The 25878-nt window shown below is 37.3% G+C and overlaps 3 protein-coding genes across 9 annotated transcripts in view; 2 read left to right on the top strand and 1 right to left on the bottom strand.

The window, feature by feature from the left end:
* The window catches only part of dennd1b (DENN/MADD domain containing 1B), an 89203-nt gene extending 86161 nt beyond the window's left edge, over nt 1–3042 (bottom strand). For 2 of the 4 annotated variants that reach the window (XM_057325050.1, XM_057325047.1), the window contains exons 1-2: nt 2405–3040; nt 1827–1891 (exon numbers count right to left, since the gene is read on the bottom strand). In XM_057325050.1, coding sequence (XP_057181033.1) covers nt 1827–1832 — 6 coding nt within the window. In that variant the 5' untranslated portion in view covers nt 1833–1891; nt 2405–3040. Of the gene's footprint in view, nt 1–1826; nt 1892–2404 lie in introns of all 4 variants that reach the window. The other 2 variants (XM_057325052.1, XM_057325051.1) reach the window with 2 other exon arrangements.
* Nucleotides 3043–3926: 884 nt separating this feature from the next.
* Nucleotides 3927–6089, top strand: lg25h1orf53 (linkage group 25 C1orf53 homolog). Its single transcript, XM_057325936.1, has 3 exons — nt 3927–4523; nt 5178–5279; nt 5551–6089. Exons 1-3 carry the CDS (start codon nt 4296–4298, stop codon nt 5620–5622), a joined length of 402 nt encoding a protein of 133 aa, XP_057181919.1. The 5' UTR covers nt 3927–4295; the 3' UTR covers nt 5623–6089.
* A 7540-nt stretch (nt 6090–13629) lies between these two features.
* lhx9 (LIM homeobox 9) lies at nt 13630–25147 on the top strand. Of its 4 annotated transcripts, XM_057326455.1 has the most exons (6): nt 13630–13752; nt 16248–16458; nt 17145–17347; nt 18065–18420; nt 20597–20799; nt 21320–23743. In XM_057326455.1, the coding sequence occupies exons 2-6, from the start codon at nt 16285–16287 to the stop codon at nt 21572–21574; spliced, it is 1191 nt and encodes a 396-aa protein (XP_057182438.1). In that variant the 5' UTR covers nt 13630–13752; nt 16248–16284; the 3' UTR covers nt 21575–23743. The 4 variants fall into 4 exon arrangements, with proteins under 4 accessions (XP_057182438.1, XP_057182439.1, XP_057182437.1 ...); XM_057326456.1 differs by lacking the exon at nt 13630–13752 and having other exon boundaries at nt 15935–16458; nt 18068–18420; nt 21320–23744; XM_057326454.1 differs by lacking the exon at nt 13630–13752 and having other exon boundaries at nt 15937–16458.
* Nucleotides 25148–25878: the final 731 nt, after the last annotated feature.

The following is a 25878-nucleotide window of genomic DNA, read 5'->3' as shown; positions in this document are numbered from 1 at the left end:
TGTAACTAATTACTTTTGAAATAAAGTAATCAGACCAGTAACTTGATTACTTGTAAAAGGAGTAATCAGTAATCAGTAATTTAATTACATTTCCAGAGTAACTTGCCCAACACTGAACAGAACAGAAATCTGGGAAAACAAAATCAAGTATAGAATATAAAATAAATGACACCAAATGACACTGTGGTTACAACAAAAAAAGCACTGATATACACAGTGGACCTAGAACCAAAGCTCACATAGTCCATCATAAGCTTGATTTGACAGCTTCATTTCACCTCCAACCTCCAGAGAAACCAGAAAACTGTATTCGACCTGTTCAAATATCAAATTGGACTAAATGACACACTAGGTGAGTACAGAGGCAGAATGTCTGATGAGATACAATGACTCTCGTGGAATAATTCATATTACCACAACTCCCCTAGAATCACTCCATATGGCTATAGAAACATGTTTTGCGCACATACAACCAAGCTCCCACAGGTAATGTTAATATCCACTGTGTATGAAACTCAAGAACCGGGCAGAGAGCAGTCAATCACATGCTTTCAACTGAAAACCAATACGGTGAAGGGAAAGAACTTTTCTGTCAACCACAACATCAAATTTGCGACAAGAATATTGTATGGAGTTAATGACATGACTGTTATCTCAGGGCGGAGGAGTTTCCTGTGCTAGAGCTTGTAAGCTCAAGACGAATCAGCTGAACTTCTTATTGGCCCTAAGGCCTTTTAAAATGAAGCTGCAATCCTGAGAGTCAGGGTCAGGAAATGAAACGCACACTGACAGATGATGAGGGGAAGTGGGTTGGAACTCAGAGACCACGGCTCATTTCAACTTTCACATTAGTGATTGGACGAGGAATATTTTCCTTTTTTGGTTACAGCAACAGCTGCCGCTGTGAACCACCTGCTCTTCAACTTTTATGTCAAGCAAAAAGAGTAAAGACAGTTTCACGGCAGGAGAAAAATCAGTGACATAAGATACGCTGAACATTTAACATGAACTTCTATATCATTTTACAACATATTAAATATAAACATGGAAACATTTCTTTGCCTTAGAGAAGAGATTTGTAATGTTTTTCCTTCACATTCCACTTAACCTTTGGAAAACACAAAGAATACAGATTCACTGAGCATGATCAATTTCAGATCAAAGCAGCAAATTCTTGCACTGGTTTCTCAATGCACCTGGAGGTTTTAAATGTGCAAAAGTTTAAGGAATCGTTAACCTAAAAAGGAAACTTTCTTCGGTGAAACAGTAAAGATGATATTTCGAGAAATGTCTCAGTGGTTTTGTCTCCCTACATTGTAAATCTATGGGGGGCAATGTTGTTTGGTTACCAACGTTCTGTAAAAAATATCTTCTTTTGAGTCTTACTAAAGGAAGGTCATACCCTATTTCATATATTTGGAATGATATGACAAAAAAGTTAGTGAGCAGTCTTAAAGCAATTGCTTAGTTTGATGATCTGAGAGAACACACAGTCTGAATTGGACCGCCCTGCAATCCTACCATAATAATTTCCTTCCTGAGACTTTGCTTAGACATGAGACACACCATTTACTCATCTATATCATATATAAATCTATATCACCGAAAAAAAAACTAGAAAAGTAATTGTCTATACAAAACACATAGTCACTTACAAACCAAGAAACATGAAGTGCTGACTTTGTAATCATTTTGTTGTCCTTATTGTCTGTTTTCACATGATGTTTACAAACACAAGTAGTTATTTGTTGTTGAGGACAAAACGATTACAAATCACAACCTAAACAATCGTTATCATGCAAACAAAATGAGAAACGAACGCTCACCTTCATTTTCAGACGATGGACACGCAACCTGTAGCACCAGATCAAACGTCCTCGCAGGATTCTCCCTGCAAGAGACCAAAACAATCCCAACTCACTAAAATATTCACGTTAATTTAGAAGAGAAAATACCAAACTATCCTTTCTCGCACATTTTCCCCCAGACTGACATTCGGGTCGAAATTGATCAAAGACTCGTGTTTACTTGATGTGAATACACTCGTACAGTGTTTGCAGCGGGTGGGTTACGCTTTATCGCATTTACGTTACAACGACATGAAGGTTTATAGTAATGAATGTTTACAGCGTTTATCTTTAACAAAAGGAAATATTTACTGCTGGCAAGGGTTTAAATGGATGTGCTTGAATGCGGCTAGGCTAGTTAGCATGCCTGAGGTAAAGCGCTAACCGGTCAGCCAGACCTGTCACCCCCTCACAGTTAAGATAACGAGCTAACTAACGGACTCACAAACGCCGTTATTCGTTTCAAACCGTGTCGTGAAACACGTTTGTTACATGGAATGATACAAGCGCACCGTGACGAACCGGAGGAATTTGTAATGTAAATACTGCGGACTTACTTTATCCTGCTGTCCATGGCTATAGCATCGCGTCAGCAGTGGCTCGCGCACACGGCGGGAAATAAAACACCGTCTCTCGCCCCGTTCGCGAATCTTCTCGTTTGACCGCTACCTGGCGCGCAGCTGCGAATACCGCCGCATTCCTCGCTCCGTCGGTGCGCGCTCGCTCGTCGGTGACACTTCCCACACGCGCTACTGGCTGTTTCGGTTCCCTTGGCACAGTGATCCTTGAATAAAGCACCAGGAAGTGCGGCTACCTGTTATTGACGTCGCGTCGTTTGATCTAACGTTACACCTTGGTCTCGCTCGTGTATGGACTTTAAAGAGTGACGTTTAAAGTGCTACCCTGCTGATATAGCCTAAGTGTAACGTTAGCCGTTCATGAAGATGTCACTTGATTTTGCATACATTAAAAGTTGGTTGTCAAAATTGTTGTCCTCTGAGCGTTTTTCCCAAGTAACTTAGCATGCAAGCACAGGCTTGTCTGCTTACGCCGAACTGCATATTATGCATTTCTCTAATCCTACACTTTGCAAAGCACCTCTTTACGCTTTTAGTCTTTGTTGTCTCTAGATAACAAAAGCAAAGCATTTATAATATTTAAAAAGACATTCTACTTGTAAGGAGTAAAACACATTGTGCAACGTGTATGGCTCTTCTGTTCATGTGGTAAACAGTCCCGAGTTTGTGGTGGTAATAGAAAGGAAGTTTAAACTCACACCACCCACTCGTTTAAAAAATAGCTTATGGCTGAACACCCAGTCACCAAACCTGTTGCAAAGCACATATGAATTTGTACTTTTACTGCCGAAAAATACTTCAGGGTTCAGGTATGTTTTTCTTTTTCCTAATAGATGTTTAGTCGATCTTAATAATTTAATATACAATGTATTATAAGTATTGTATTTCAAAACAAAACTGAAGTAAAAACTTTTGTTGTTGTAGTGACTAGTAGTTTTTGTCTAGTATTTGAAACACCAAATAAGCATGCATAATTACTAAACTACTATTACAACTAAAAACAGGTCAAAATGTTTTAAGAAAGTGCATACATAAATTAAACACACAACAGAACCGCTGAGACCTCCTCCTTCAGCCATGCTTCGGCTCACATTGGTTTTGTTTACATTCTTTCTCCCATGCTGTCAGCTGGGCACACCGGGGTGCGCATGCGTCAGTTACAGCCGTTATCTATATATTTGAATTATATTTGTTGTTAGGCTATATAAAATTGTATACGGTTCACAATAACCCAAATTTACATAACAAATCTCGCTGTATATCGTATTACAGAACACATTGTCTACTGCAGTATGAAATCTTTATAACGGTCATATGCAAATTACCACGATAAAATCTATTCCGATTCTGATCGTCAGTATTTGTAATTTTGGCAAACATACGTACTATTTCATCGTTTTTAAATAAAATCCAGTAATTAATTACTTTAAACAAATCTACGCTAACAAGAAACATTCATAACACAAACCGATACGCGTGCGTGCAGTTTGTAAGCTTTGTCAAACTTAAGTGTAATTTCTGTATGGTTGTTGTAATTATTTTTTTCAAATCCACATTTTAAGCGGTTGGTTTGATATTAAAGGTAACGCGTGGTTTCCAGTGCTGCAATTCCACAGTCCAACACAGGCGGCGCGTGACGCATGCATGTTGTGCACGCCACGAAATGTGAACACAGACAGGGCACCAAGCGAGGACAGAACGGGACCAGATCGTAAATATTCATCTTTAAACTGTAACATCATATCGTCTTGTCTCTCAGTCGTTTTGTGAGTCGATTTATCACAATGTTAACGTGCTGACAGAAGTTTAGCATGTCTGCAAGAAACGGCGTGACAGGAGTCGTTTAGTTTCATTTTCTTTAACCAAAGCCATGCTGTTGATTTGTTCAAGTAGACTTTTAAAAGTAAGACGTTTCAAACTGGTTCAGAGGGCTATAATAATATCAGATGATGTGCACGTTGAGAAAACGCTGGGCTCACACAGTGCGCATGAGAACGAAGTTTCACCTAACGTTAGTTGGGTAAACACAACGCCACCGTCTGACACGCTTTCAGATGCCGATAGATTAATTCACAAACTGCATCTGGACGCATGCAAGGTAAGAAAAATAAAACACGCTAATAAATGATAAATGTCCAACACGGTGTGGTTGGGTGTTACACCTATAGGGAATCGTGTAGGTACACAAAACCCTGAATCAGTGACCTAGGTGAGAAAGACGTTCACAAAAAAATATGTAAAAAAAAGACCCTCTGGCACTTCTAGGTGCATTTTTCACTGACTTCCTTCTTATACAACCAAAAAAACAGCATACTGGACTCTTTACATCTTGAAGAGTAAAAGGCTACTTCTCCTGTTTCTGGAAGACTGGGTCATTTTTGAAAGTTCCTTTTGGCTGTCAGAAGCAATGGGATTTGATGTCCGAGAAGAAGTTCTGGAGGAACCGGTGGACTTAGAGAACGCACAGAGCTGTGGATGCACAGACAGTGTCAGCTTCACTATGGAGCCAAAGGATGGCATCTGAGATGGCATGCCACAAAATTGCCTCGGGCCCTTTCGCCGTTGGAGGCTGTCATAGATGAAGCCAGAGCTCTCTCTGAAGAACAGTCACAAATGATGCTAAAGCAAGGCGATTGTATTGCACGTTCATGAATGCTTAAAACTTGTGTTGCTTTTTAAATGGATGTAAACACGACTTGATATCAGTCCAGTGATATTGTAAAGATAACAAATTGCAACTTTTTGTTCACAGAATCAGGAAGAAACATACCTGGACCCCATCACTGGCTACAAGGTGTTCACTGAATTTGCTCATACGACAAGAGGAAAATGTTGTGGGAGTGCTTGCAGACATGTAAGTTCTTTATCTGTGGTATAGATTTATTAAGGGATTAAGAAAACATTATTTATTTTACAGTCACGCTAAATGGGATTCATAACATAAATCTTAAACATAATAAATGAGGCTAACAGACGATTGGTGTATTTTTATGAATTAGATGATGCAAACAGAGAAGAAATCCATTCTCAGTGACCCACTTGAACAAGTCGTACACAATACGTTACCTCGTCCAAGTTTACTGTACCCATATATTAACTTCTCAACTTTCCCCTTTTATCAACAGTGCCCGTACAGACAAATTAACGTGAAGGATCCGTCTAAGAAGAAAACCTTCAACTCGTTGTTTTATGTATAGCAGTAAATGTAAGGATCCACCGCAGCTCGTTCTTCTCTGCTTCCATACAGAATTTAAACTTCATTTAGAGCGCGCTCTCCATTCACTTCGTATGAAATGATGAAATACGCTACACCAGATGTGCAACCCACACTCCAGGAAATGGTTTGAATCACATCTATCTACTGTGATTTGACAATCAGGAGCTTGTATGCTCCTCTGTCAGATGAATTCCACAAGTGGGAATTTTCATATCCTTACAGGCGATCTTAATTTTGACAGCTGTCAATTCTGACTGTGTGCTAAATGATAGACCAAGGAAGCACCATTGAGAATAATGTCCTCTTACATATGTTTTTTATTATAATTACAAATAAAGGCTTCTTTTGATTATATATTATATTACGTTTGTACGTATACTGTAAGAAACTGAAATTGCATAGAGTATATGTAAAGAATTGTCAGTATTTAATTAAAATGGCTTTTTACCCCCATATTGGATCTTTACTTGTTTTATGCAAAAAACAAAAATGCATAATCGGGTGCATTGTATATTATTTATATATACGTACTCTATATATACTGTATATATATTCTCTAAAATATAAAGGTGCTTCAAGGGTTCTTCACGTCATAGAAGAACCATTTTTGGTTCTTCAAAGAACCATCTCTTTCTTACCTTTTTATAACCTGAAGACCATTTTTTCATCCACAAAGAACCTTTTGGGAAACAGAAAGGTTCGTTGGATGTTTAAGGTTCTTTATGAACCATTTAGACAAAAAAGGTATGGCATCGTGAAGCACCTTTATTTATAAGAGTATAATATATATATATGTATATATACATACATATATATATATAACCTTTAAGTGCTTCTAAAATTAGTGTTTTTATCAGGCTCCTATGTTTTGGTTCAGTGATTTCACTTTAATTGCAATGAACATGTCCTCTTTTCCATTTATATGAAATAACTTAATATTTTAAATAAATAACATAGACATATGCTTATATATGTTTTATGATGATATTGTAAAGAAATGCTGTATATAATGTCTATATGTGTGACATGTAGGATGTCTATACACTGTATAGACATTTATATATTATGCTCCATATGCCTACCTTTTGTATATATACAAATGTTGATACTGTATTTGGAGCGTCATATATATATATATTAAACTGAAAAATCAAGAGACCTTAAATAATATATACCCTATAGGTACAGAGCCATCGTCCTAAGACAAAGGAAGCCCACCAAGTCCTTTTTTGCTGTTAGTTACAGTGACAAAGTGTATGAAATGTATAATGATGGGATTATACATCAGATGATAGATTCATATCGATAACAAACATGTGAAATACATCACATTCGTAGACTCCTGGACATTATGTGCCTCTCCAATATCTCCCTGTAGTTGATTCATATCTCCTAGTTGGTTCATGTCTCCCTGTGGCTAACTGTGATTGATACTACAATCTGTCTCATCCACAAAAGCGTGATTTCAGTGCAAACACTTCAGTAAGCAAATACATTACATTTGTATCAGTGAATATCTAATACTTCATAATTCCATGCGGTAATTAATGTTTTCAGTGCATCGCTGTGATAGTTTCTCAGTAGATATGCAAACCAAAGTAGGATTTTTGCCCCAGGCACTGGCCGTCCAACCTGTCACACAGCATCGCGAGGCAGGAATGAGGATGCCTTCTCTGAATGCATGAACGTGTATGTGGCAGAACCCTGTCCTGGCTTTGCCGACTGGCACCGAGTGCGATATCAGGCTGCAAGAGGGTCCCAAGGCGGGCGCGCATTTATCAGGAGCAAGGCCCTGTGAACGTCGACAAGGAGATTCATGATCTCAACGTTTCCGGGGAGAACAGGCAGGCGAGGGGCTTGTGCCATCGTCAGAGGTAAATTTATATGGGTAAAACCTAAGATGAAGCAGCGGAGCGTACGGTGACAACATTTCCAGTGGAGTGGCGAAGGTGTCACACTCATCAAGTACCTGGGCCTGCCTGCCACGGGTCCGCTTGTTTCGCCTAGGGACCTGTCTGTCACATTAAAGTAGATGCATTGCCATTCAAGACCCTTCCCAGTCCTATTGCCTGACCATGAAATAGGCCAACTTTCATGTCTGCCTTAATCCTCTGCATCATATGACTTCTGAGATTGTATAGCCTTTTCTTCTTTTTTGTTTTTTTGGTATTTCGAGGACGCCACGCGACGCCCGGTCCCTTTCGGCTCAGACAGATTTCAAGACTCGCTTTAGCAAACGACTTGCAAGTCGTGCGTCCGCCGGTCTTGTTATGTGCTGGGATCAGGTGTGGAAATCATAACCACTGAACAAGCAAACGTGCGTTTGGCGGAGAGGATTCAGTGATCTCAAAGGGCTGCTATGGGAATGGAGGAAGTTGGTTATGCTTGAGTAGCGTCTCAAGGAATAATCCAGGAAATTCCTGCAGGTGTCGAGCTGTTCATGCAAGCATCTGGTGAGATTTTTTTTATTTCCTGTGTGACTTAATTGTGTTTATAAAATAAGTAGTTCTGACCCAAGATTCTGATTGGATGAGCCAAACGCAGATTAACGCACATTTGTGACTGTACATTCTTTAATATAATATTCTTTAATAATAATGTGTTAAAGACACCTTGGATTTGGGATATTTCCCACCACAAACCCATACGTTATGTCTGGATGCAACTATTTAGTAGTGAACATTACAAGTATTTTTTAACATTTAAACAGTGCCGTTCCAGAAATTATTTACAGGTTGAGGTGGAAAATATGCTAAATCTGAGGTGTCTTGAACACAGCGTTAATATGCCAAAATAAATTTGCTCCAGTGTGGTTAGGTTTAGGGGTGGGGCTTGTAAATATTTTTCTATAAATCATACTTTTTTGTAAAATTCACATCAAATTTATACTGAAGTCACTTTTCGTTCCATTGACTTTTATTTATAGGCATGCGTGAAGACATGTTACCAATAGAAGATCGATACACCACAGTGTGATCTTTTCAGTTGGCGGAAATGCTAAAAATAATAATAATAGTATTGTACAATCCAATTTTGTACAATGCAGCTTTAAACTAACAAAACCACAAGAACACAGGTTACAATACATTTATCATAGGTAAGTGAACACCCCCACATTGAAAATCACTGACTTTCAGACTTTGTTCATATCATACTATTGTTGTCCTCTACTAATCCCATTTGTTTCAAGAGCAGGTCATTCGGGTCAGACATAGCATGTGACACCTGGGTTCTAGTTTCAAGTACACCAAACTCTCTAACTGATAATTCCCACTCAATTGAAACCAACCCAAGCTGCCACGGGGTCTACGGCTCCTGCATTTGACCTTCAGCCAGCATATGCTAGCACAGAACCAACTGGCTGCCACTTTTCTGGAAGCAAGGGATGGCCTGCTTGGACAAGCGTCCAAACACATCACTGGTCCAGACTGTCCTTTCCAGCTCGCTGGGACCGGGGGCAAACCCTCGTAGCCTCGGCACATCAACAGACCTTCGCCGTTCAAGCACCCGGGCCGGGCAGATGATGACAAGCATTGGCTGCGAGGAACGGATGTCAGCCGAGTGATGGCTGGAAAATCAGTTTCAGCATCTGGACCGTCCCTCTGAGTGGGTGCGTGGTCGATAGCGTCGTTATTGGCAGTGTCGGTGCGCATGTTGAATCGAGCTTCAGCCCGTCTGGTCACTCAACAGAGACAATGTCATTCAGCCTTGGGGCTGAAGCTTTACCAAAGTGGTCAGATGGACAACCAGCTTCCCTGTGGTTCAACCAGTGCTTCCGAAAAAGCCTCCTGCGTTTGACTGACAGTCACATGGCCAGATTCCCATGGACAGGGCTGTAAATAGCTGCACAAAGCACTGGGGCATCTCCCCAAGATCCTTCCCAGCATTCCAGCCAGAATGTCTGACCATATCATGCCATATGTGGCACCGTTCAAGCAGGATCAGGTGGTCAATTCATTCAATGGGAAACCTTAGCTTTGCCTATTGTGAAAGGCCGAGGAGTTGTATCGAGATCAGCCAGATATTCTTGGCAATGTGGTTTGGATGCTGTTCATTGCCGCCATAGCTTCCAATGCCAGTTGTCCTGAAGGACCAATGAAATATTAAAACCAATAAAAAATATCAAAATGTTGTGTGACTGCGGTAAATCCCAGAGAGGTTGGTTGGTTGCGCCAATTTAAGGGAAACCCTTTAAGGAACTTCTCTTCGCCAGCAAACTTTTGGGGGGATCATTCCAAAGAAAGTTTGAAGTTTTTAAGACGAGTATCATTAGAGTTAGATATCTGATAGTATGCAATGCCTTTTCGTATGTGTCATTGTTGAAGGATTTAACAACCTACTTTATTGAATGATGTTAATACACTTGTGAGAAAAAGGTACAAAAGCTGTCAATGGGGTATTCTTTCAAAAACTACACCTTTGCACCTAAAGAGTGCATATTTACATACTTTTATAAACCTAAATAGTATGTTTTTTCTCACAGTGTATGGTAGACATTCTCTGTTTATAATTTATTATGCTGTATTACTTCTGTGTGTTCCACAGAAGAACTAATGTTATACTATATGGCCCGGTTTCACAGACAAGGCTTAAGGCTTGTCCCAGACTAAAATGAATGTGTGACCTGTCTTAACTCAATTTAACTTGCCCAGAAATATCTTAAAATATATCAGTGACATTGTTTTGTCTCAACATACACACCAGTAATGTATTCTTCTAAGGCATTTTTATAAAAGCGACATAAATATCTTAATATAACTAAGGCATAGTTCTGGCTTAAGCTACGCCTTGTCTGTGAAACCGGGCCTGTGTGTTTACATAACAGAAATTTTATTTTTGGGTGAACAAAGGTAAGTTTAGGCTTTTTTGTCAACTAAAATGCAACACTTGCAGGGTTAATGTGGATTCATTGTAAAATAGATACAAGACAGAAGAGACCAATTACAATTCAGTGTTTTACAATAGGTAAAAAAATTACCCTTTTATTTAAGCGCACATTCATAACGTATATTTAAATGTGCTGTGTGAAATTTTTTGGAGTATCTATTGACGCAATATGTGCAGTATAATATACAGTACATAACCATGTCTTCAGAGGTGTATAAAGACCTTACATAATGTTTCTACAGAGGCGTTTCAGAAATATGTAATCTCCTTTGGCAAACAAGTGAAAACGTGATGACATGTTAGTTCTGTGTCAGCCACCGTAGTGCTTTAATAGGGATAGGGTGGAGTGAGCCATTGGTTGCAATTCGCGACCTCACCACTAGATCCTGCTAAATTTCATACACTGGACCTTTAAAGTGCTCTATTGTCACACATTAATTTTGTACTTAATATACTAAAATATAGTTTTTTTTGTACTTCTATTTATGGTGTTTCAAAATAGCACAGTTGAGTACACAACTATAGATCTTAAGTTTATCACAAGAAGTACTTAAAAGTATTTTCTGAATATCAAATACAAAATTAGTGCGTACAAATAGAGCACTTTAAATACATTTAAGATAAACTATAGTGCACTTTTCTCACCTGGGCACTGCTGCCGGTTGTATTTTGCTGAACATTCTGGAAATGTAATATTTTCAAACATTAAGGGGTGGTTTCCCAGACAGGAATTAGACTAGTCCTAGACTAAAATAAATGTAAGTGCTGTCCAAACTGAAAACAACTTGCACTGACATACAGTAAAATACATCTTAAGTTCTGGAGGACCGCTGGATTGAAAACCGTTAATTTATAAAAATAAAGAAAAAACCCTGTTATCAAAGTAAGTTCAAGATAATAGTGCACAAAGGATAGCGTTTTAAAAATGAGATAAGTGGTAGAAGCAACAAAAAAATGTTGGTTAAGCAGCAGTTGGACTGTAGGGACCGGCTTTATGCTATGGAGCTATCCTCCATCTGTCAACACGGGGAGTTGTGATTCTTGCATCAGCAGAGCAGGGCTCAGCATCAAGAGAAACGGGGTGAAGCGGGAGGGAGAGGAATGAGCGTATGTGTGTGTGTTAGAGAGACGGGAAGAGAGATTTTAAACAGCAGCTAAATTCTCATCAGGCACGCTAGGCTGAACGTTCCCTCTTAGAAGTAAAGCATGACACCGATGGGCAGCATCTGCTCTGTGGCTTTGTTGCCTCTTAAAAAGTGCACCAATGCTTTAGAGAAATGTTTGTCCATCTTCAGTTTGTAAATATGCGATTGGTGGTTCAACCGTCATGAATGGACGTGGTTTCTGTGTAATTGACTCTGAATCCCACCACACGTTTGGTTGGGTTGAAGAGCTGGGATGCTTGCTGCGTTTTAATGAGATCAGGACATGCTATGATATTATGATTATTTGAGATAATTAAAGGGACAGTTCACACAAAAATTAAATGTATTAACGTTCACTTTGGTGCAAGCCTTTATTTTGTTTAACACTACCGAGAAACATTTGAAGAATGATAACTCTTTTGTTTGAACGAAAGTGAATGGTGATTTGTGTCAGTCACAAAAAAGTTGTACTGTGGGTAAGAAAAAACTTACAATCTCATGAGGGTAAATATTTTTGTATACACTTATATAATGCATTACTTAATGCAAACATATTATAGAAACACACTTTTTTAACTACGCCATGGCTGATTTGTTTAGCTTAGATTTTTTATACTGTAGTGTGTAGCGTCTTAGTCAGTAGCAACTGAGGTTTGAAAATTGGGATTTGTGTGAACATTTTAGTGTGTTGCTAAACATGCAGCAGTTTTTTATTTAAACAGTATTTCTCAAATCCTAGCTGTTCCTCTACCTTAGGTTGTAATTTTTGTGTGCTGTTTGACATGGCATATACCCCACCTAACATTCTAATCCTGGCCTGTTTGTGTATATAGGTCCTCTGATTTACATGCTATGAAAGGTTGCCTGCAAGCCAACGTTTAATGAGAACACCACGGTAAGATGGCAAACTCATGAATCACTCTTAAAATATGACGACACCCTCTTCATTCCCATAGCTTTTCAAAAATGATCAGAACCCTGTTTGGTTTTTCATTGAGTCTTGTTTCAGTCGACTGAATATTTTTGCAGATTTCCAGTATTTGGTATGCTTTTGCTGTATATTTCAGCTGTGTGCTTCTGAGCGCGAGAGCACCTTTGCAATGTTTTAAATCAGAAAACAGCCACTTTTTAAAGTTTAAATACACTTCCCCAAAATTCTGCAAAGGGCAGAACAGCTTGTGGGGCTTGGAGCACATAATGTTTATTTGTACCTATTGGCCTTGTGATTTTTGACAGCAGTTGAATTTCCTAGAGTTGGCAGCCACATAATTATTTTATGGCCAGAGACTTGTGTCTTCGTTGTTATTAAATGTAATAAATCGGAATTGTTTTGTTCCACTATCCTTACAAAGCCATGTGGTACATTAACTGTGATGTTGACTTTAAATCAACTAAATGAGAACATATTGTAAAAACGATAGTTACATTTCGATTTCTGTGACATAACTTGTTGTTTAAAGTATTCCTGTTGCAATATTGTGTATACTTTGGGGCATGCATTATTTTAAAGGGAGGTGTACATCAGTCACAGTTCTGTATTGACCAAATAACAAACTTTGTGTCCCGTAGCTTAATTTATATATATATATAAAATATTTACAGAAAAAAATGTGACTCTGTTTACAAGTATACTAGCAAATTTTGGCTATGGCCTTGTTTAGTGTTTCCAAATCCTTATCATGGAACACCCCAACCCTGCATCGATGTCTCCATTTGCTGACACACCCAATTCGGGTGACAGAATCTCTTCTAATGAGCTGATAAATTGGTGTGTTAGATTAAGGAGACACCCAAAAGGTGCAATGTTGGGGGTCCTCAAGGACCAGGACTGAACAAAACTGTCATATAAACATTATATTCGCATACGCTAAACCTGAAGCATTCGCGCATGTATATTCAGAGCTCACTCCGGATTTGTTGTATAATTGACACTCATGCTGGGACGCGAGAAACAAGGAACAGCCCCCATCTGCTGGTAGCATTGCTCCTGTCTAACCCCCCTCCACCATAGACTGCACCTCATCTATCTATTCCTCACCGCGAGGCTGTGACTTTAGGACGGCGCGCACCGGCTCATGGTAAAACATCACTTTTTCTATTAAATTAAGTAGAGTAGATTTCGTTTTTAAAATGCATTTTGTTTCTTACATAATTGCCGAGGACAGACAGTTTCCAAAAGCAATTCGCACATATGACAGGTGACAGGTAAAAGTTAATACAGACGAAAAAAATATATATGGATGAATGTAGAATAAAGATAACTGTTGGTCGTATTTTAAGCAAAAAGTATGTTTAGATGAGTGGAAGATAAAAAAAACATTTGGTTAGCTGCTTCGCTATTCAATTAAAACGTTGATCGAATTGTGAGATCGATAAAATTAACCTTGACTTTAAACTAAACGTGACATTATTTTTCGTTTAAGTGAAACCTAAATGCGTTTAGGTGCAAGTAGGCTACAGTGCAAAATTTGTTGCAACAAATTTGATATAAACTGAATTTTAAGACAATAGGTCAAACTGCACTAATAAGAATATATTCGATTAAAATATGAATAAAAAAAAATACTAGGCTACGTTAACAAATTACAACACAAAGATTACAACACATTGTACTAATTACTTTAGTATACGCGAATGGACTTTAAAATAAGTCGTTTCCAACTGCATGTTAGATTATCTTATTTATGTCCCTGTGTTAAAATAATTTCAGTTTAAGCAAATTCATTTACAAACAAAAGTCTTATTTAAATTTGTAAGAAACCTTCGGTGTCTTCTTCTGTCGATTTTATTATGAAGCTGACAGATTCAAATTGACCTCCGAATAAAGATGCTGTTTTATTAGCTTTCGAGTCTCTCAAATTCGTCGTTTATGTTTGTTCTAAAATAGGTAAAATAATTTTTGAAAGGTGACTAAAAGGAAAAGGCCTTTGTGGTAACCAGACCTGAAAATATAAAAAAAGAAATCGACAAATAGAAAAGCAGCTATCCGTCGAAACTATTTAGACTAAATTAAACGAACAGACAAGAGCCGAAACGCTGCGTCCCGAGTTGAAAAATTGTAACACTGAAGGAAATTCATATATGGATGCAAATAAATCGCTTAGTGTAAATATAACAGTACTTGTCATGAAATAGTATGCAAATGAACAAGCATTGCAATTTTAAACAACCAACATGTACAATGAGAGATGCATGAACATCGCCTACACAAGCCATACTGCCTTTGATATTATTACTAACTGGATATAGGCTGTCTAGGATGTGTTTCCGTTTTTAAATTTAAGTCACAATTTCAATTCATATTGAAAAGAAACTGTGACACAGACGCGTTTGACATCTAAAATCAAAGAAAATAAACAACTGGTTATTCCTGCCTACATTGCACCCTCTCTCTCTCTCTCTCTCTCTCTCTCTCTCTCCCGCAAACACACACACACTGCGAGACCAACACACACACCTTGATGGCTGTCTGACAGCTTTTGAAATTATGCCATTTTTGGTAGTTCTATTTTTTGAAAACGTTTTTAGGATGTGTCGTCTGGTAATAATGCTTGTTACATATATTTTTCTTTTCCAAGCATAAATAACATTATATTTGAATTTATGCATTGAGCTACGAACTTCTGACTTAAAATGTAATGTGGTTACGATTTATTGAAATTCTGTTGCATAATGTGCACTTTTATAATGTGCATAATATAAAATTAAAGTATAATATAAATATGAAGTGAACCGGTTTGCATAGGCCTATTTCTGAAATAAGTTTGGGCAAAGACCACATAGAAAATCTAATTCTGTTTTTAGGAATTTAATTATGAATGATCAGAGATACATTCTGGTGTATAAACTGTAATTTGCAATAAAACACCAGCCAATAATCAACGGCGCGACAAATAAAGATAAATGATTTTTTTTTCGCAAAAGATGCCATGTGAACTAAGTGAACTCGATCAGTGAAATAGCTTCAAATTCATTGCATCATTATTGCATCATTGAACTATTTAATAGCCAAAGCAGAAATGCATTCAAGCAGTATAATGTTCAAGTAAATACACAAATGAAATAAAAACGTAAAAAAGTGGCAAAGCATCAGTTAAAAAAGAAGTAAAAGGTCTATACCAAGTGCTTTCCACGCTCGTGTTGCCCATCACCATCGGTTTGAAGAGAGAGTGACAGGTCTTTGTTGGTGAATAGAAATCAGTGGCATAGGAGAGAGGGAGAACTCCTCCTACCCAATTACCCAAGCTGGGCAGGCGTTTGCTCTCTTCACAAATAGGACACAGGATCTCTAACACACACAGTCCCAAACCTGACTTTCATGCATTCGGATCCCCAGTAGGAGATTGGGACTATCTGAAATCGCACGTTTTAAAACTTTTGACGCGTAAACATCCGATCCAGACTTCTGATTTGCCTTATATCATCCGGACTATACTTTTTGCCTCTCCTGCTACGCAGACATTGGAGAATTGGACTGGTCCCTGCCTCCCAGATTCTTCTCGCTTTCTCCATCAAAGTCCGTCGGCTCTGTTTTTAAGGTATTGATTGCATTTGTGTGAATTTGTTGGTGCAGATCCTTTCGGATGTTTTAAGGATCCGGACAGTTGTATATGGAAGTTGTGGGGTGCAAGGCGAAAGAAAGCAGTTGCACATTGCGTCCAGCAGCCATGCTTTTCCACGGCATCTCTGGGGATCATATTCAAGGGATCATGGAGGAGATGGAGAGGAGATCTAAAACGGAGTCTCGTCTGGGTAAAACCGTTCAGATGAACGGCCGAGAGACGGTAAGATTTTGCATTGAATCGTTTGGTTTTTAGTTAGGCAAATCTTGGTTCCCTTTGAACTATTTTAACTACATAACTCCGTCTTTTCGCCATGCTTAACAGCCTGTAACCAACTTCTAAAGTATATAAATAAATATATAGAACAACAGCGATGCAGCGAAATTTAATCTAAGATCTAAGTCTAAGATTTTCAATTATAAGCAGGCCTCGAGAATTATGCACATTGAGTCACATCAAGATTCGCGAAACGTGTTAAATAATCGATTCTACGAATGGGGTGATAAAACTATAATAATTAACTTGTAAGCAAAATTGTATTTATTACAAATACATGGAAGAATAAATACACAAATGTTTGTTTTATTACTATGAGGAAAAGCCTCCATTAGTATGCTATCTATCCAATACGTTTCATGCATTTAGAATGTAGTTACGAATTTAAAATGAAAACGTTTATAATGTAATTTGCATGACTTTTGACGTTTAATTTAGTAGCTTTTGCGTCTCTGTTAAAACGTGCAACTTGCGCTCTTTTAACAATCATACGTTTTAGACTAATTTGTTGTGTTTCTGTTTAGTTGTAGCTATCTCTCGAAATTACAGAGGTATATCTTGAACCTCAGCTTTCACTGACTCGATCTCTCTTGCTTTTCTTTTTGCTTGGTCATTTATTTTATTTTCTGAAGACAATGCCCTCCACGAGTCCAGAGAAGCCTGCCTTGTGCGCCGGCTGCGGTGGCAAAATCTCCGACAGATACTACTTACTCGCCGTTGATAAACAGTGGCATTTACGGTGTCTGAAGTGTTGTGAATGTAAACTGGCCCTCGAGTCTGAGCTCACGTGTTTCGCAAAGGATGGCAGCATTTACTGCAAAGAGGATTACTACAGGTAAGATCCAACTTTTAGGCACAAGTCAGGCATGTTAAGCTGGCCTATAGGCCTTGGTTAGTAAGGCCGCTTGCAAAGATGCAGCTAAAATTTAACACACACTCTCGCGGAGATTAGAAAGTGAAAAGAAATGGTGACAGCAGAGACAAAATCCAATGCAAACCACTGACCCATATAGAGATCTGCAGTGATGATCTGACACGATTTAACTTGAGCTTGTTTCTTTATCATTTGATGCGCAATGCACGAGTAAATGCATTATTAGCCTAAAACATTTAGGCTACACAAATTTCTAATTTAAAATGTTGCCCAAAAATAATATAATTTATTCAAAATAAAAATGTAATGATTGTTCTGAGTTCAAGCTATAATGACCTGACATCAAATCTAAATTGTAAGCATGATTTTTTTTGTAGGGTGCATAATGTTAAAACAAGCCACCTTGACAACTTCAATTTATTGTTAACATAGACTTTTTGTGTTCAATTTTCATTTATCCTCTAGCATTAATTCCAAAATAATAATTTCGTTTGTCTGTCTATGTTGAAATGTTTGGAAATGTCCTGACACTTTGGTTTCATTTAGGCTATTTTATAAATTCATATTTAAATGTATACGCATTGCATAGGCCTATGTTTTTTCATTATTAGATCGTTTTTGAAGTGTTACCAATGCATATTTTGTTATTTTGATTTTAAATGTCATTTCATGTTTCAGAAGGTTCTCCGTGCAGAGATGTGCCCGCTGCCACCTTGGAATCTCCGCCTCAGAAATGGTGATGCGCGCCAAGGACTCCGTGTATCATCTGAGCTGCTTCACCTGCACCACATGCAACAAAACACTGACCACGGGTGACCATTTCGGCATGAAAGAAAACTTGGTTTACTGCCGGGTTCACTTCGAGACCCTTATTCAGGGAGAGTATCACCCTCAATTAAACTACGCTGAATTAGCGGCCAAAGGCGGGGGCGTCGCGTTGCCTTACTTCAACGGCACCAGCACGGTGCAAAAAGGAAGGCCGCGGAAGAGGAAGAGTCAGGCGATGGGAATAGATATCGGCAGTTACAACTCAGGTGAGATGTTTATTAATAGCCGTTCAGTTGCCTAATCGAAAATAGGCCTATTATTGATGGTCGACAATTATAAAAAAAAGACCTCTAATTTATTCTGGTCACATTTATATTGTACAGTGTTTTGTTTAATTACACGCAGGATTTCTGACTAATTCTAATACTTATACAATTTGTGGAGCAAGTTTCAATGTTTTTATTAGTAGCCTACTATACAATTATATTAATTGTACATTGTTCTATAATTACATTGAGATATTATAATACTATTCCAGGTAACATTGTAATGACACTAGGTGAAAAGTGTTTATTTATATATGCGTGTATTTTTGTAAATCTAATTTTATTTAGGCTATTTCAACAGCAGTAGGCCTACAGCAGTGAAAATATATCCCGCTTTTATCTCGCCCCTGATTGGATATGATTAATTATAGGTCTGGCTCATTAGTGCGTCATCATCAAACATCTAATTTGAAATTCTCAAAGGAGTGAACCCGTGACCCAACCCCACGTGCAGGAATCATAGCAATTGAAGATCATTCGCCTACAGGCCTTCTATACCCGTATATTGTAAATCGGGTCGGCATGATTAACATTATATTCGAATTTTCTGAATTCAGAAACAAAATGTCATAATAATACATCCCCGCTGCGCCTGTTTTGTTGTGGCTGTTACAATTACTGTCTGCGTGGAGAAAAAAATTGGCTTTGTGTGCCAAGTATCTGCCGTTCTTCATGAATGGAGAGAAATAAGGCCTGTTAATTGTTCTCAGTTAATTGAATGTGACGTCGGAATCTCTGTCTCTCCACCAGCTCTGATTCAGCCACAGGAAGGTCAATGCTGTTCTCAGGACACTGAGTAAACACTTTTTCAAAGCAGTTATTTATAACAACGTTTTAATAAGTATTAAAGAAACGCAAATCAATCCGACTTGAAACTCGTTAATACGTGTTGTGAACATTAGCCTGAACATTATCTGTTTGTCTCAAAAAAATCTTTATAGTTTTCAAGTTAATACGACTTCTCTTTAAATTACTTTTAGGGACATGGTAATTATTTAAAATTGATTGGATTATTTTAGAATATCTTATTTTGTAAATTGATTGGATTATTTAGGAATTATTATTTTTATTATTATTAGGCTATTATTATTAACTATTATGACAACTGATAATATATTTTATGTCTCTATTTCTAAGGGTTCTTTGTTTGTTTTATAATTTGTGCCCTTATTTTCTTTTAATTAATTCACATTTATTAAATTATTACTTTAATAAGATTATTTAAGATTTAAACTATTTTAAAGCTTATTTTTTATAAATATTTTTTGCGTTCAAAACATTATATCTTATCTGGCGCACAAAATTCAGTATAAAACCCACGTCAGTCACAATGCAGCAGTATACTTGTTGCATATTTGCAGATAGAGACCTCTGGTGGCAAAAAGTAATTTGGGTCGTTAACTCAACATGCACGAGGACGTTATTCAAAGCTCTCAGCTATGAAATGTAAAATTATTATTATTATTTGGGATTTATATTATTACTACTGCATGTAAATACAAATTAAAAATGTTTGAAGAGATGAGCATCAGTGTAATTAACACTTTTAAATTATGTAACATTTTTCAGCTGTTCTTTGCACACATTAATATTTAATTTCCAGGTATTAATGGTTGTATTTTCAAACTCCATAAATTATCGAGCGCAGTAAATTACGCTGATACGAAATTAGAAACGCGACAATAATACGACGGTTTTCATCGTGCGTGCCAGCATTTCTAAATTCGGATAAATGTTGTAGGCGTTCAAGTTGTAAATTATTTGGCAAACGTTGAAAAGGATGTTTAATTTGGACGAATTCATAAATACCATTATCCAGGAATTAGATTACAGCCGAAGTGTTTTAAATATACGTTGTGGTAAATTTTAATGTAAATACACGTTGCGCATGTTTAAGACAGGCTAAGAACTACAGCTCGCTTGCATCAAGCACCTTTGAAATTTAGAAAACGCAATTTTGTTGTGTATTTTTATAATCTAATACTTTGCAATTAAACATAATTGACTTCACAAAACTCGACACGGCCTCTATTTGAGCAAACATCAGACACATTTGTTCGGTTTTTTCGTTAATATTTTCCCTCATCTTTGTTTCTGCTCTCTTCCCTATACTCAGGTTGTAACGAGAACGATGCAGATCATTTGGATCGTGATCAGCAGTCCTACCCTCCATCCCAGAAAACGAAGCGCATGCGCACGTCCTTCAAACACCACCAGCTCCGCACCATGAAGTCCTACTTTGCCATAAACCACAACCCCGACGCAAAGGACTTAAAACAACTCGCCCAAAAGACGGGTCTGACCAAGAGAGTTCTTCAGGTAAGAGTCACCCAATCTCTGAGCCAATTAGATTCCATCCCACATTCACACCCATCATCTCATCCTTGAGTTGTTGTTTTTCTGTTGTCATCCATCCTTATTTCAGGGACATTTTTAGTTGTGTCATGTCATGTAGTTTCACATGTTGTCAAGCAATAGCTAGGAAATCTAGAAAACGTGTTTGATTCTAAGTAACTGAGTAGTTTCTATTCCAAATGGAGGATTAATTCAAGGGGCAGTACTGATACACTGAGAGGTCCATTGAGGAACCTTTAAAGAGCCAATTTCTGACCTAAATTGGATTCTGTCCATTTGTTTTTTGGTAGACTCCGTATATGCAAAAGATCGTCTTAGCGAAAGTTGAGGCCTACTGTAGTTCCCTCCTTTCACTGTGGCATTGTTCAGTAGAGATACGTTTTGTGATGTCAAATTTTATTCACTTGTGTAAGTACAGGGAAAAATATGAGATTAATTCGAAGCAGAACACAAAAAGAGTAAAGACCCTGGGATTGGTTTGCAGGTTTGGTTCCAAAATGCACGGGCCAAATTCAGAAGGAACGTTTTGCGGCAGGAGAATGGGGGTGTTGATAAGGCTGATGGCACATCACTTCCACCGCCCTCTTCCGACAGCGGTGCTCTGACCCCACCGAGCACGGCCACCACACTAACTGACCTGACCAATCCCTCTATCACCGTAGTAACATCAGTGACCTCTAGTTTGGACAGCCACGAATCCGGGAGTCCCCCACAAACTACCTTGACAAACCTTTTCTAACACGGATTTGTTTTTGTTTCCTTTGTCCCCTTTTATTTTGAGATTTTTTTCTTGTCCACTTTTTGGAGACCATACAAAGACCTTTGGAAAGTAAACGAAAATGAGAGACCTACTAAATGTGTAGCATTTGCAACCGCGTGGCAGCTGAGTTTGTTAGTACTTGTTAATTACTTGTTTTTGTGTTAAATCTGCACAGTCATGTCATTTGACACGGTGAGCGCTTATACGGTTGACATTCAGAGATTTTAGGAAATTAGTTCTTTTTATTTTATTTGAAAAAACGATTACATTATAATGTGAGTTTAAGTTTTGCATAAGACATTAAAAACCCACATTTACTTAAAAAAAGGTTTACACTTTACAATAAGGTTGTGTAAGATTAATGCATTAGCTAACATGAACGAACAATGAGCAATATAGTTTTTCAGCATTTATTAATTTCTTTAGTTTGTGCCACCACAGCTCTTTTGTGCATCAACTAATATTAACAGATACAACATTTGATTCTAAAAAGTATCAGTAAATGCTGAAATGAACTAGATTAATTAATGCGGCAGAAGTTTGTTCATTGTTAATTCAACTAATATTAACAAATACAACCTTATTATAAAATGTTACCAAAAATGTATCTGCACACAATGTGTCAGCATACGTGGTATGTTTACTGCATTTCCGCATATTTGGTATGGAAATAAAAAATATATTTCTAAGAATTTGCTGACATAATATAAATAAAAAGTATTTATTTGTATTTCAAAAGATATTTTGAATTGGACTCATTCTGTAGCTCTTTTCTGTCACTGATGCTGGACTGCAATGAAAAATCAAACTGTACATCTGTACTTCATCTGTACAGTGATAATGCCAGCGCCCCATTTTGGCACGACGTGGTGCAATATCAGTCCTCCAGGTCATATTTTCGAGGTGGCCTAATGAATTGTTTCTGAAGTAGCAAATTTTAACCCCGTCAGTCTGTTTGGCCTCAACTAGTGGGCCAACTGTTTTGAATTAAGAGATCCAGTAAATAAATACTCAGTGACAATATGGTGCCCAGTAGGAAACATTATGAGCGAGTCCCTCATGCTGAATGTAGGTTCCAGCGTGACTTGTGAATGCTAAACAGGAAGCTCCTACTGCTTTTATGAATTCAGAAAATTCAGGATTGATAAAAGCCCGGTGCAAGTTAATCAGAGGAGAAACACTCCATAAGTCACCTTTTCTTTTCCTCCCCTTTAATATCAAAGCACATGATTTTATTTGAGTTTTTTTAAACAGACCCTTGCCACTGAACAGACCAAAAAATATTTATTGTGGGTTGTTGGAGGCGCGGGGCAGTTTAAGAACATTTCCTTGTGTGATGAGAAGATTTGTTCTGTTGTAGAACAAAGCGGTACACTAGATCTACTTCATCAAGTAGATGCTTAACTCAGTTCTACTATGTGCCTTATGCGATAACTTGGAAGAGAGTTTGTGATATTCAGGAGATACATGTTTGTTTGTTAAATGATTTACATCCTTGGAACGCCTCACTAGTTTTGTACTGTTCTGTTTTCCATCTGATTTTGGAAGATCTTTTTAATAGTGTGTTCTGTTACGAGGGGGCAGCGATGTCATAGAAAGCAGTTGTGCACTCTTTCTGATATAGTTGGTAAATCCGAGAATCATATATACTGATCTTCGTGTTAATAGTACAGTACGTGTTCTACCAAGATTGTCCATGTTTCCTTGTTTCTTGAAAAATTATGGTGTATAGAAACTATTTCCCCTTAAATATTTATGGACCAAACAGTTGTTATATCTTATTAAATTTGTGTGAATAAAAATACTTTGCTTTACAAGAGTTTTATTTGTCATTACACAAATCATTTTCATGTTGTTATTCAAAGCTAAAAAAATTCTGCTCGCACCCAAAACACCCAAGATCGCCCTAAATCAAAACCCTTGCACGTTTTGCTTTCATTTTGACATCGATCTGAAACTAATGTTTGTTGTTACAAAGTAATGCCCCATGGATTTGAACCAAAGCCCTGTAGACAATTAGTGAATAATGAGGATTGCTTTTTAATGCATGAACATTCATAAAGTAATACAAATCAAAGGAATGATAGAAAGCATAAAATAAACCTTTCAAAGCAAGGTTACTCTGTAGTTTAATATATTGTTACTTTATGATTTTTTTTCAGGGAGAACAAATCTTGGGGCATTACAGCCATACTTCACGACGTTTGAAAATTCCCTAAAGTATTTAAAGAAGGGGGAAAACATTGATCGGAATTCTTCACCATTGAAGACAAAGACAATATTAGGATAAGATATTAGAGTGATAAAAATCTACCAAAAAAATTTTAATCCAAATTTTTTTCTTTTTTTAATGCTGTCCTGAATGTTCAACACCATCTTTGTGAGAGAATCCACAACAAATGGGATATTTTTTTCCATGTGGCCGGTCAAAACAGGTCGACAATGGCAAGAAAAAAAGCAGAAAACACTAAGAGAAATAAAGTAGTACAGTATTGTTGATGTACATATAAGAGCAATCTTGCTCCAGGAGGCGACTGGAGGAGATGGGAGTCTGAAAACCCTGCACCCACCCACAAACGCATGCATGTCTACACACATACACACTGAAAACTACCTTGTAATTCTGCTTGCTGTAAAACATTCCTGTGCCACAAATGTTACTCACCATAAACACACAGCCTTCCTTAAACTTGGCAGCAAAATGTCCAGCTAAGAGAAACTGAAAAGGAAGACCATTAAACACCACATGGCTGTGCTATAAAATGAAAATAAGTAAAAAAAAGAAAAAAAAGAGGAGTCACCTTTTTTGCATGCATTTCACATTGCCTATTTCAAATGGGTATTATTTTATATTGATGTTTTATTTGTTGTCTATTGTATACTAAAACGTACAAAGGAATTTTCCTTTTAAAGCCAAAATCCTAAGATTAAAAACAAAAGAAATAGTGGTGAAAGCATGCTTCATTTGACAATAAAAGCTGATTGTCTTAAAAACAATACTGGGTTTAGGATGTGTTGCTTATTGTGGTGTACAATAAACTGTAAGCTCGATCAAATATTTTTCAAACAGTATTGTTTAATTTGACTGTTTAACTTATTCTGACAATATTTGGAAAACTCTAAGAGTGTCCAATAAGAGTACACTTTTTAAACGATCGCTGTATTATATGCTCATGTCTGTGTTAAGGGTGCTAAACAGAGGTTGGACAAGCATGGGGGCCCAGTAAACAGAAGAGTGTTGAATTCCAGCTGTGCTTGAGATGTCAGTGTAGCTCTGAGCTGCATCACTGATCTTCTGCTTGTAGGATCTAGATGTGGTGCAAGACCACAAAACATTCTTTCAGTCCACAGACCATCCCCACACACACTGGGAATGGTCTTGATAATGCCTAAGCTAAGCTTCATATGATAATGTCTAAGGGTTCTGGTTTTATATGACTGATTAGATAAACCTAATGTTTTAACAGTCAGATCAAAGTAAGAGTAAGCCAGCAGCACATACTGTTCGGGTGACAGAGACCAAATATGTATGTTTTATAGCGCTGTCATCACATCCAGAATAAAACTTTGTGTTTACATAATATATCTGTGTCTGTGTACTGTGCATATTCATTTTGTATTTATAAACACTTACACATACATGCATATATTTAATAAAAAATAGAAAACATAAATCAATATTTTTGTATAATTTAAATTATTGGTAAATATAAATTAATACATATAAATATTTCCTATATATATATATATATATATATATATACAGGTATGTGTATGTTTGTGTTTATAAATTCAAAGGTAATATGCACAGTACAAAGACATTTATTATGTAAACACAAACTTTTATTTTGAATGCGATTAATCGTGATTAGTCATTCGACAGCTCTAAGTTTTGTATGGCTACTTCCTTTATTAAACCGATAAACATGTTCTTTGAAAACAAACCTTAGCAAGGCAATTTAAAATTGACATGTGATCAGCATCAGGCTACTTAGTGCTACATTTTCTGTATTTTAATTGTAGCTCCAGCAACGCCAAGGTCCCAGGTTTGATCCCCAGGAAAACACACAATCTTATAAAATGTGTACATAACATAGCATGTTTGCTTGAAAAAAAGCACAATGGCATAGAAGAACCATTGTTGATTCCAATAACACTCAAATGTTCTCATACCATTATTTCTTATGATGATATATTCTGGATACTTTTTCCACTACAAAGAACATTTAGTAAAGTTCTTTGGTTGTTTTTGGAAATGTTGTTCTTGGAACCACTTAGCCTAA

The sequence above is a fragment of the Triplophysa rosa genome, linkage group LG25, assembly GCF_024868665.1.
Source record: "Triplophysa rosa linkage group LG25, Trosa_1v2, whole genome shotgun sequence".
Lineage (NCBI taxonomy): Eukaryota > Metazoa > Chordata > Actinopteri > Cypriniformes > Nemacheilidae > Triplophysa > Triplophysa rosa.
Note: the sequence above shows the minus strand (reverse complement) of the source record. Positions and strands in the feature narration are given on the sequence as shown.